At 45.6% G+C, this 12,094-nt stretch overlaps 1 protein-coding gene across 1 annotated transcript in view; it reads right to left on the reverse strand.

Moving 5' to 3' along the window:
- The window catches only part of g2e3 (G2/M-phase specific E3 ubiquitin protein ligase), a 336,184-nt gene that overhangs the window by 211,379 nt on the left and 112,711 nt on the right, over positions 1 to 12,094 (reverse strand). Inside the window, exon 5 of the mRNA XM_038790247.1 lies at positions 2,303 to 2,427. Within this exon, the coding sequence (XP_038646175.1) occupies positions 2,303 to 2,427 (125 nt within the window). The remainder of the gene's footprint in view (positions 1 to 2,302; positions 2,428 to 12,094) is intronic.

Genomic DNA, 12,094 nt, shown 5'->3' on the forward strand with positions numbered 1-12,094 from the left:
CTTGCTATTTGCAGCACATCCGTTGAATAGCATGGGAAGAATGATGGCGTTGCTGGGAATATTTGCGGCCTCTTCGGGGTACAAATTGAATGTAGGAAAGAGCGAGGTCTTGCCGGCGAATGTGTTGGGAAGGAACTTGAACCTGGGGGCTCTGCCGTTCAAGATTGCGAAGGTTCCGTTTAGATATTTGGGGATCCAGATCACAAGGTGCCTGGGCAGCGATGCACGGGTGGAATTTAGCAGAACTGGTAGAGGGGGTAAAGGGCGATCTAAAGAGGTGGGGTGCCCTGCCACAGGCAGGGAGGGTACAGGTTCTTGTTTATTTTCCAAACTCTCCCAATTTCTTTTCCCAAAGCCCTTTTTCGGCGGGTCAATGGGTTAATTGCCAGGTTTGTGAGGGTGGTTAAGACACAACAGGTCAGTAAGGCATTGCTGCAGAGGAAAAGGCAGGTAGAGGGGCTAGCACTACTGAATCCACTGCAATAGTTTTGGGCAGCCAATGTGGAGAAGATGAGGCAATGGTGGGAAGGGGTCAGATTGGGTGCGGGTGGAGGATGACTGCTGTAAGGGGTCAAGTCTGAGAGCCATGTTACCGGCCCAGCTCCTGTTTGCCCCAGGGAAATATTCTAATAGCCCAGTGGTGGTTTCTTCGATAAATATTTGGAACCAGCTGAATGTGCAACCTCCACACAGACAGTGACCCAGAGCTGGGATCGAACCTGGGACCTCGGCGCCGTGAGGCAGTAGTGCTAACCAGTGCACCACCGTACTGCCCTTTGATGGGATGCACGAGAGGTGGTGAGGGGAAGGAGTAGAATGAATGTGGGACCTGTATCTAGAGGAGCGGTTTGTGGAGCGGGCGGTGTTGAGAGAAATTAGTGTTGCCGAGGGGAAGTGTGTTCTGATGCCTACAGGTGCCAGACTTTGCACTGAAGTTTGCACCTGGGTTCCTGTCGTTACCAGAGTATACATTTCTGGAAAAGATGACGATTCCAGATATATGGGAGGGGGAAGGATTGGGGATATAAATGGATGGTTGGGAAAAAAATAAATGGCACTGGTGAATAGGATTAAGGGCAAATGGGAGCAGGAGCTTGGGATCGAGCTAGGGTGGGAGATATGGAGTGAGGTGCTGCGCTGGGTCAATGCAATCACCCAGTGGGAGGATGAGTCTTATTCAATTTAAGATTTAATTCACAGGCGTATATAATAATAATCTTTATTAGTGACTCAAGTAGGCTTACATTGACACAGCAATGAAGTTCCTGCGAAAGTCAAGAGTCAAGAGCCTTCAGGAAAAATTAGTCACGGTGACACCTCTAGCCATCCCTCAAACATGGACTTCATATGCAAGTGTGTGAAATTAGTTACCCAAATCAAGTATTGGCCCAGTGTCACACACGAGACGACATCAGCCTAGGCTGTAAAGAGGTTTATGTTGAGCAGTCGAGTGTCGAAGTGACAGAGGAATTCTGCTGCTGTTTGTAGCTACTCCAACAAGGAGTACATAATTCTCCTTTTGTCAACATCACACATCCACTGGAGCTTATCAGGAATCACTCTGTGACGTTACTGTCATCCAACTAAGCTCAAGTCAATCCCTTTCTGCTGTCCTCCATTTAACGCTCTAGAAGAGATCGCTGCAGCTTTTCAGCTCTGATCAAATGGTGTGAAGAGAAGTCATGGCAAGTAACTAATGCAAGATATGCATTGGAGGATGGTGTGGTCAACCAGGTCAAAGGTGCAGACAGGTCGGGAAAGAGGAGGAGGGATAGTTACTCATGGTCGCAATCACACAGGATACCAATTTGACTTTGATATGAGCCATTACAGTACATTGGAGGGCTTCAAACATGGACCTGTATGAAAGATAGGCACGGATTTGGGAAGTGACAAAATGCTCAAAGACATGAAAGAGGAAAGGGAAGTTGGAGATTGGGTAGTAGTTTGCAAGGGCAGAAGGGGTATGATATCAAAACATTTGAAGGGGAGGGGATCAATACTTGAGGAAAGGGAACTATTAATGTCAACCTACTAGGGAGCCAGGAAGGGAAGCTATGTGGTCGCTAATTTGGGAGAAATAGGGTTGAGGTCGCAAGAAGTGGGTCTTGCAGGTAAAATGAGATTGAAGAGGGCATGATGAGAGAATGGAGAGACACTAGAGGAAAAACAAAGTTGACCAGGGAGGCACCTCTGATGAGGTTTGGCCAAGGGGCCAGGGGAAGTGAGCACGACATTGAATACACAAGAAAACAACACTTTGTGGTACCTATTCTTTTGTAAACATGTTCTGAGAACTTACGCAAACTGTCCGGTAAACTGGAAAATACATTGGTTCTCCACGCCACAAGGAAAATGAAAGCTCTTTGGACATTTCGTAATGGCACAGCCTATTGATGCACCACGTTGCTTGCAGACCCGGCATTTCTGTAAAAACAATGGAACATCAAACATTTACTGTCTAGTTGGAAAACCGATCAATATTGTACAAGCTTCACAAAAAATATGAATTAATTTCCCTCCAAGCTATAAGTCCATTGAAATGAGAAATATTTGTTCACAATATATTTGCAGTAACTTTGTGGCTTGGATAATGCTTATAATTCCCATAGCAAAAAAAATAATCACAGGTTATAATTTATTTGTTTCTGCAACCAAAATGCTGTGGTTTCACATTATCTAACTTTATTGATATCCTTTACAAGCAACAGAAGAAAGATGCTTTTGATTCTCCCATTTCAAATTTGACATCTTGATATCCAGTGATCAAAGGATGTGTTCAAATTTATCACACCATTCATTCAACAGAACCAGTGTTTAACTAATTACCTTTAATGCAGAAAAAGACCCCAAAGGGCTTCAGGGAGACATAGCCATTAAATGGGCATCGAGCCAGAAGAGGAGAGTTGTGACCAAATGTTGATCAGGTGTATTTTAAAGAAGTCCTTTGTATCCATCTGGGATGGCCACGTACAAAGAAACATGGACATTCGCAAAGACTTGAGGGAAATATGGCCAATACAAGATTCAGGCAGGCTCAGAGCCTAAATGTATATTTGCAAGCAGAGAACCAGACAGTATCAAAACCCCCAGTCAATTTGCATTCTAATGACCCATTTCCCCAGACAAAGGACCGGTACTCAGGCAACCGACACAATTCCAGACACATCGGCACCACTCCCTTTACTCAGGAAGCATAAACAGCAAGGTCAATGACCGCTTCGGACATGCCCAGCCATCAAGGCAACCACCCCTTTATTGGCTCAGGTCGAAGGCAGTGATCGAAGTCTTCGAATTATTGGGACCAAACCTAAAGACCGCCCAAAAGAGCGCGAACCCCCTCCCCCCAACCCAAGGATAAAGAGAGACAGTGCCATGTGTTCGATCTCTTTTGGACCTGGCGCTCCGGCAACGTTTATCTTCAGCTGTGGCACCACAACCAGAAGCAAGCCCAAGTTCAACGCTCACTACCAGACGGATGAGCCTAGCTGAACCGCAGTTATTTCCCCAGATCCAGCAGATCCAGATTTGAACAACGGTACCTCTGGCCTAAACCGGGTGCCTGAAGTTAAGTACAGGTTGTCATAGTGTTAGGTGTAATTAAGCTCGTAGTGTTTATGTTGCATGTATAAGTTAATCTGGTGTGTAAATAAAGTATTATTGAACTCTAACTAACTAACTGGTTGTTGGGTCTTTGATCAATATGCGGTTGAACCTTGTGGTGGTATCATTTGATACCTGCCGACTCTGAAAGCAATATAATATCAATATCTAGACAAAAGGGCAACCTTATTGACTGCCATATTTATAGCCAGTAAATATAGCAACATTATTGGCGACTCTGACTGGACTCGACCCAGAAGTGATTTTGTCACTCCGAGAGAACCCACAAAACCTTTGAATTAGAAACCCAATTAGAAAAGTGAAAGAAACCACAAGTCTAAGACCAGTATCGATCAAACCTCCAAGATTGGGAAGTGAGTAGTAATTTGCATGCGTACTGACAGGGATATAAGGTAAACTCGTTAGATTTTGTTGCGAAAAACCTTCGAGAGTTAAGTGAACCGGAAAGTAGCATAAGCCATACCCGCTGTTTGCATCACCGCTTTATTCCCCCCATCCCAAATTCACAGTAGAGATACACAGATTATGGTAGAGATAGAGAGATTACGGAAAAGATATAATTGTAGAAATGGCAATGAGGGCAATGGAACACCTTATGTACCCACAGGAACCAGAGGTCGCAGCAACCAATAGAACAGAGCAGTGTCCCATAGAGGAAGAGGAAATTAGGAAGTATCTAAAGGGGAAAGGATGGCCACTATGGTCTGAGTTTTGTGCAAATGAAGAGATAGGTCCTGGTAGTACAGGACAAACTTGGTGGGATAATCTGACCGAGATCCATAAGAAGAATTGAAATAGAGTTTGTAAGCAGATGGCAATCGTGTCCTCCTTGGCACAATTGCGAGGCACAGAGGAGGTCGTGAGGACGCTCCGCAGACAGCTTGTCGAGAAAGAAAAGAGTAGTGAGGGAAACGTGAGTGAATGTGAAAAAGTAAATGAGCAACTCTGAGAGCAGCTCGCGGCGAAGGACAAGGAGATTGCTGATGTCAAATGGGCACACCAATCTTGAATCGCTCACCAAAGCAGCTTTCAGACACAATATGACAAGGCCGACCAAGACACGCAATGCGCAGTTTTGGCAAGGGAAGAAACGGAACACCAAGTAGAGCAATTAAAGAAGCAATGCAAGCACTTAAAGGCCGCCCTACGAGCACTCCACAGTTCCACAACGGAACAAAGGCAGAGTTCGGTAGACCATGCCAAATGCAGGCAGCAAATTTTACGGTTACAGTCACTGCTCTCGGTGCAAAATGGTTTCAGAGACACCTTTTACCAAATTTAGACCAGGAAGATGGCCCCGATTGGCAGGAACTTGATGAAACTGCCAATCAATACGTAAATGGAACTGAGATTCAGAGAGCCCCGAAAAGGAAAGCACCCGCACCACCAACTGCACAGGCAGCACACAACCCTATGAATCCAGTCACCACGCAGTGCAGAGTACCGACAGAAGACCAACCCGATTTTGCGTACACCACCTCACTAGCCATCGCCCAGTTGAGGGAATGCCCGTGATAAAATAGAAACATTTCAACCCACATTAGACCCACACCATTTCTTTGAGCGAGTTAGACAACAGACAGTCATGTACGGCCTGGACCAACAGGAGCAAGTGAAACTCATAGTAATGAGCATTGACCCATTCGTTAGTTCAGCCCTTCCCGATCCACAAAAAGTAGGAGGAGGTAGCCTCCAAGATATGAAGACAGCTATCCTACATGCAATTGGCTATCATGGAGGAGATCCCGTAGGACTCATCCGATGTAGGCAGAAGGGGAGCATCCAACAGCGTTTGCTGGATGCCTCTGGATACGCTTCACAGGAGTATTCAGTGATTTAGCCTGCGTCCATTTAACTGCAGAAAATACAGCCAAATGGACCCATATTTTAGTCTCCCATGCCACACATGCAAGACAAAAAGCATGTGCAAATTATGACCCCTCAGATGCCACACAATGAAGTGTGGGTTCTGAAGAGACTCTCTGGAGCTTGGGAACAATCCCTACATAAAAAGGCAGGGCAGGAGAAGGTAGAAGCAAACACGAATTCAGTAAGGACACATCAAGACCCCGCATGGGTAAATGAAGGTAGAAATGACACACGCACCATAAAGCACAGGGACGCTACAATTGTGGACAGAAGGGACGTTACGCCCGAGAATGCAATGCACCCCCGAACCAGCAACGGAATCAGCACGCAAATGCCCACATAGGAACAATGCCAGGCCAATCCACAGCGTTAGCGCCCATTCAGATATTTTAGCCATAAATGGCACCGATTGGCGGTGTTCGGACTCCCCAACTTGGATCTGCGACAATCTCTGGGACAAGTCCGGAATACCAGTAGTCACATGCACAGTCCGGGGACACCTCGTAGAGTTCCTTTGTGACACAGGGGGGTCCCGAACCACGTTAAACTCCTCCACGATGTACCAGCGAGATATATGGCCCACTACAGTCACAATCACTCTTCGTGGATTTACAGGACACCTCCAGCAGTGACACATTACGACCCCTGTGGATATTCAGATCGGTAACATTGGAACCAAGCACTCAGTTGCTTCAGTAGATTTATCCCAGACAGCAGAGCACATCTTGGGAATAGATTTCATGAGCTCACACAAGCTTTTCTTTTGACCCCGTAAATAAGTGTGTGTGTGGAATATGGCTAGAGCAGCACGAGTACCCGCCACGCTCAACAGTAGGAGACTACAAACACAGGATTACCTCAGTGGAAGATTACTGGTTTGATCCACAAACCATTACCACGGACAAAACAATTAGGGAAGTCTGAAACACAAAGCATCTTTTGCCGAGCACAAGCACGATTGCGGTAAAATTCCAGGAATGGTCACCATTTCAGGTCCCGATCCTGAGCCCCAGAAGCAATACGGTTTTCCACAGCAAGCTGAGGGAGAACTAGCTAAGGTAATTCAAAGTTTATTGGATCAAGCTGTAATTCGGCCCGTAGCCTCAACAAACAATACCCCGATTTGGCCCGTAAGAAAACCAGATGGTTCATGGAGACTGACCATCGACTATAGAGAACTCAATAAAGTAACTCCATTAGCAGCCCCCACCGTTGCCACGAGTCCCGAGACAATGCTAAAGCAGGGACTTCAGTCAAAATATTTGACAGTTCCGGACATTAGCAATGGCTTTTGGTCCATTCCATTGGATAAAAATTGCCAGTATAAATTTGCTTTCACCTTCCAGGGACAGCAGTGCACGTGGACATGACTTCCACAAGTTTTCCACAACGCCCCCTCCATTTTTCACTGACAATTGGCGAATGGATTATCAAAATTTTCCCGACCCGAATGCCTCATTCAGTATGTGGACAACTTACTCCTGCAGACTGACACCAAGGAAGAGCATATTTCGCTTCTTTCTGAACTATTAGGTCTCCTAAAAGATATTGGATGTTACGTCAACCCCAAAAAAGCCCAAATTCTCCAAGAAAAGGCCATTTATTTCGGAACAATTATAACGCATGGTAAGCGTGAGATAGAACAAAAATGTATTGATTCAATTGTTAAATTACCCTTGCCCCATAATGTTAAGCACTCGGTCATTTTTAGGACTGGTTGGTTGTTGCAGGAACCATACAGACGGTTTCGACACAAAGGCAGCCCCACTTTCCGAGCTCCTTAATAAACAGGCCCCATGGAAATGGCTCCCACAGCATATGGATGCCATCGATGCACTAAAATGCACCCTAGGTACAGCTCCCGCTTTGCAGGGACCAGACCCACACTCCCCATATGCAATAGAGGTAGCGACCACCAACCGAACCCTTTCGGCCATACTTCTCTAGGAAAGGCACGATCATTTAGGACCCGTAGCCAATGCCTCACGGGTTTTAGATCCGGTCGAGCAAGGATTTTCAGCCTGCGAAAGGTACTTGCTCGCAGTTTTTTGGGCTGTTCAGTACTTCGCGTACATAACAGGACTCAACCCCGTAACCATTTTGATCGAGCACACCCCACACAGCTACTGTTAGACGGTAGGCTGAAGGACGGTACAGTTAGCCAAATTAGAGCAGCGTGCTGGACCCTACTCCTACAAGCACGCAACATCACAGTGAAAAGGACAAAGACACACACGTTTCTGGCAGGTAATTTACAGTATGCAGGAACCCCACAGGGTTGTGAAATCATTGCAGCCAGGCACAACACAGGACCCTTTATTCCCAAATCGTTACTGACAAAAGCAGGCATCAGACCACATAGAACCCAGCACACAGATACATCTCTAAAAATTTATGTAGATGGCTCCTCCATCATTGATAATGGGAAAAGAATTACAGAATGTCGCATATATGTAGAAGACGTGCAGGGATGCACATCAGAGATATCATTCAAGTTACCAGGACATTTAGGTTCGCAGGAAGCCGAGTTAGCAGCCATCGCATACATTGTACAGCATCCAAATTCGTTCCCGACCCCCGCAGAGATATATTCGGACAGTCTATATATCTGCAACAGTTCGACGGAATTCCTGCCCCTATGCGTATCTAGAGGATTTATATCCGTCGATGGTAAACCCCTACCCTCAGCGCCATTATTAAAGTACATTCTTGAAGAAGCTAAAGACCGCAAATATGGCATCATAAAGGTTAGAAGCCATCATTGCTCCTCCCCACCCGTTAACGTAAAAGCAGACGCCCTAGCAAAAGCTGGATCACGACAAGGTCACTTTTGTCAACCCCCACCGAGAGTGCCTCAGTACACACCATCCAGGTCTCGCAGACCAATATTCAAGATTTAGCACAGGCGCAAAAAGCAGACGACACGCTTAAGGAAATTTTAAAAGGTGATTACCCAGCACCCTACGGCAAATTCAAAGACACTTTAATGATTCAGGGCGGAATTATATTAAAGAATGGTATTTATGTGGTCCCCACCCAGGACAGGAACCAGATTATTTGTCAATTTCATGACGGACACGGACATCAAGGGATACAAACCAAGCTTGCCCACCTAAGGCCTCTCTGCTGGTGGCCCGATTTAAAAACAGATGTCACCCATTACATTGAAAAATATTTAAATTGCGCTCAGAACAACCCAGACAGATACGCAAAGAAAGGTCAGCTAAGACACATCCGCCCAGTTCATTGCCCATGGACGAATTAACAACTAGATTACCTTGGTCCCCTTCCCCCAGCAGAAATGGTTTTAAATATGTGATCGTGATCGATACCTTCACAAAATGGAACAAACATATTGGACTTTAACCTGGTGTTGGAAGACTTCTTACTGTGCTCACCCCAGTCCAGCGCCGGCATCTCCACATCTTCACAAAATGGGTGGAAGCATTTCCTTCCAGGACAAACACAACGAAAGTGACAGCAAAAATTCTAACTCCACAAATATTTACGAGGTGGGGATTCCCCCGTAGTATTGAATCGGACCAAAGTACACCTTTTACAGGATGAGTGATGAAAAATGTTCTAACACTTTTCGGCATGAAACAAAAGTTTCATATTGCTTATCACCAACAATCCAGCGGCATTGTGGAACGCACGAACCGAACCCTAAAAACGATTCGGAAAATGATGCAACAGCACAACACGATATGGGACACAGTTCTCCCATTTGCACTGACGTTTATTAGAAACACGGTGTCGAGTTCAACAGGCTACACACCCCCACACCCTCATGACCGGACGACCCATGAAGGGTACCGAGTACTTATTTGGACTTGATTTGGCCAGCCCCACAGTCACCGCCCTTACCCATGAAAAAGCAGTCCAACAAGTAATGGAAAATATTAAAGCAGCACAGCTCGCTGCAGTTATTCGACAAGACGCTGGGAAAAAGCAGAGTAAGGCCTGCTTTGATAAAACAGTACACCAGGTAGAATATACAGTCGGACAGCAGGTGATGGTCTCCCTATACAATTCAGTTCATTCCTCTCCCCCAAATTTGCAGGATCCGACTCGACTTCTGATGAAGTAAGACCCTCAGTTTACAAGATTACGTATCCAAGCAAAAAATCAGGATGGTTTCATATGAACCAACTTAAGGTTTATGCAACTCAGTACAGCCACTCACACCACATTTCACTGGCAATAGCTGAAAACTACGACCCGTCCACTGGCAACCAAATCCAACCCTCCCCCAGCCAGGACAGCACGTCCACAGACAAGACTTTGACTGCGCCCCAGGGACGAGTTTCCACCTTGGACTTGATTCGGCCGACAGCGATAGCGACAGCACAACGGACTTACTCGAGAACCCCGACCAATGGCAAAACAGACCAGGCCCCAGTCACTACAGGCCCAGTAACACCGACCAAGATATGTTTGGCCCGTCAGATACCATTAATTTGCCTCAACCAGAACTAGACCCACCGCCCGACGACACAACTTCCCCCTTTGCCAAGAAACAATGGCACCGTGACCTCGTCGGTTGACAAGAAATGATGAAATGGATCCCACGATGGCCCACGCGGCCATGGCACAGAAACGCCAGCCACGAATTTGGCAACCGAGAGATGGTGATGACTCTCACCATGGTAACCCCTTTACGACCCTTTTCGGAATGGAACCCCGAGGTGCCCAGATGATGAGAGAAAGGAACCGATTGAGATTTACAGTGTCCTATTCTCTGATGGAGCCTGCCCACTTTTCTTTCTTTAAATTGTTATTTTTAAATGTTGAATGTTTGTCTTTTGTATGACTATTGTGTCGACCGCTCACAATTTTTTGACACAGTTTCTTCTTTCGGCCCCATGCTAAATTTCTTGATGCCGTCATAACTACTCTTTTGACGCCAAAATGGTAGTTAAAGGAACAAGTTTGTCGCAAGTCCATAGATATTCAAATTCTTTCCGTTCTTCTAAGATCACCCAGTCAGTGGAGTAACGGCAGTAATCCCCGTCCTGCCTGAGGACCCCCAATGTATTTGGTCAGCCAAGCTCGGGTAGTGGAGCAACGCGGCACTGATCACTGCCCGATACAGCGATTCCACCCATTCTTGCCCTGCCGCGGGCTCATATGGTGCGCTGATTTGGAAAGTTCTTTTCAAAATTCTTCTAGCGTTCTTTTAGGTGTGGTTTAAAGAATGCATTTGCCACAGTTTTTTTTGCTTTCCGACGACCCTTCGGTGCTACCCCCGACTACTATTTACATATTCAACACACTTGGTTGAAATAAAATCTGCTGCTATGGAAAACTACCTCAACGCTGGACGGAGAAATTGTCCGCCCACTCAGCGCTTTGACCACAGGTTGCGAGATTGCTCGCACTGTGACAGAATTCTTTTTCTCTCGGGTGGCTTGTCTCCAAAATGGCTGGTTTAAAAAAAAATGAGAGAGCCACACATTGTGACAATTTTAATGGTAAATTGATATTAAGGAGAAATGGACAGACAAACGAGATATTACACAAAATTAATAATAGATATTATGCTTGCACCTCCAGGAATATACGAGGATACAAAGAACAAAAGGCAAGATGAAGACAGAACTGATGACCTACATCATGATCATTGTTGGATCACTGCAGTTGTGCGCGTGAACAGCCCCTGTAACCCAGACCACATTGGCCCCAAACACAACCATACCACACGATACCCCTAACCCGGACACCACACCTCGCATGGAAATAAACATTGATACTCCCACATCATAAAATGGTATTTCCTCTCATACACAGTAGAAGCGTTATTAGTTATTGCAATACTATGCAGTGTCGTTCAGATATTTAAGACTTCGGAAATGGCGACGGCGAGCCTCCCGCTCCCCAATACTCAGAGCCCCTTTTCTCAGACTTCAACAGACCCCACACTCTTTTTGAACCCTTTTTCTGACTAATAAATTCCGCAGTTGTCAATAAAAGTTGTATTTTCTGTAAATGTGATAAGTTTAAGTAGAAACATGATGCTGCTATTGTTTAAATTTTGTACTGTAACATAAAATATTTTGGTTATTAGATAGCAGCATGAGTGTAGTTTAGGTAAGGACAGTTAGAGGTTACCCTTTGTGTAAAGAAGTGGAATGTATGAAAGTTATCGTGCCTCCTTAGAATTTTTATAGATGTGAGGTGTATTAAAAACTTAGGTAAATGTTCCGATCCATAGGACAGAGTAGAACCTGTCCTTGATCAAGGGTACCCGGCACACTGAAGAATAGATGAAGATTCAGTAGTGTGATCCACCACGTTTCACGTTTAGGATCAAAAGGATAGACTGCAGCAATCAGAGATGGCCACTTACAAAAAAACATGGACTTTCGCAAAGACTCAAGGGAAATATGGCCAATAGAAGATTCAGGCAGGCTCAGAGCCTAAATGTACATTTGTAAGCAGAGAACCAGACAGTATCTAAACCCCCAGCCGATTTGCATTCTAATGACCCATTTCCCCAGACAAAGGACTTGTACTTGGGTAACCGACACAATTCCAGACACATCGGCGCCACTCCCTTTACTCAGGAAGCATAAACAGCAAGGTCAATAACCGCTCAGGA

Source organism: Scyliorhinus canicula, chromosome 2 (genome assembly GCF_902713615.1).
Source record: "Scyliorhinus canicula chromosome 2, sScyCan1.1, whole genome shotgun sequence".
In the NCBI taxonomy this organism is placed as follows: Eukaryota; Metazoa; Chordata; class Chondrichthyes; order Carcharhiniformes; family Scyliorhinidae; genus Scyliorhinus; species Scyliorhinus canicula.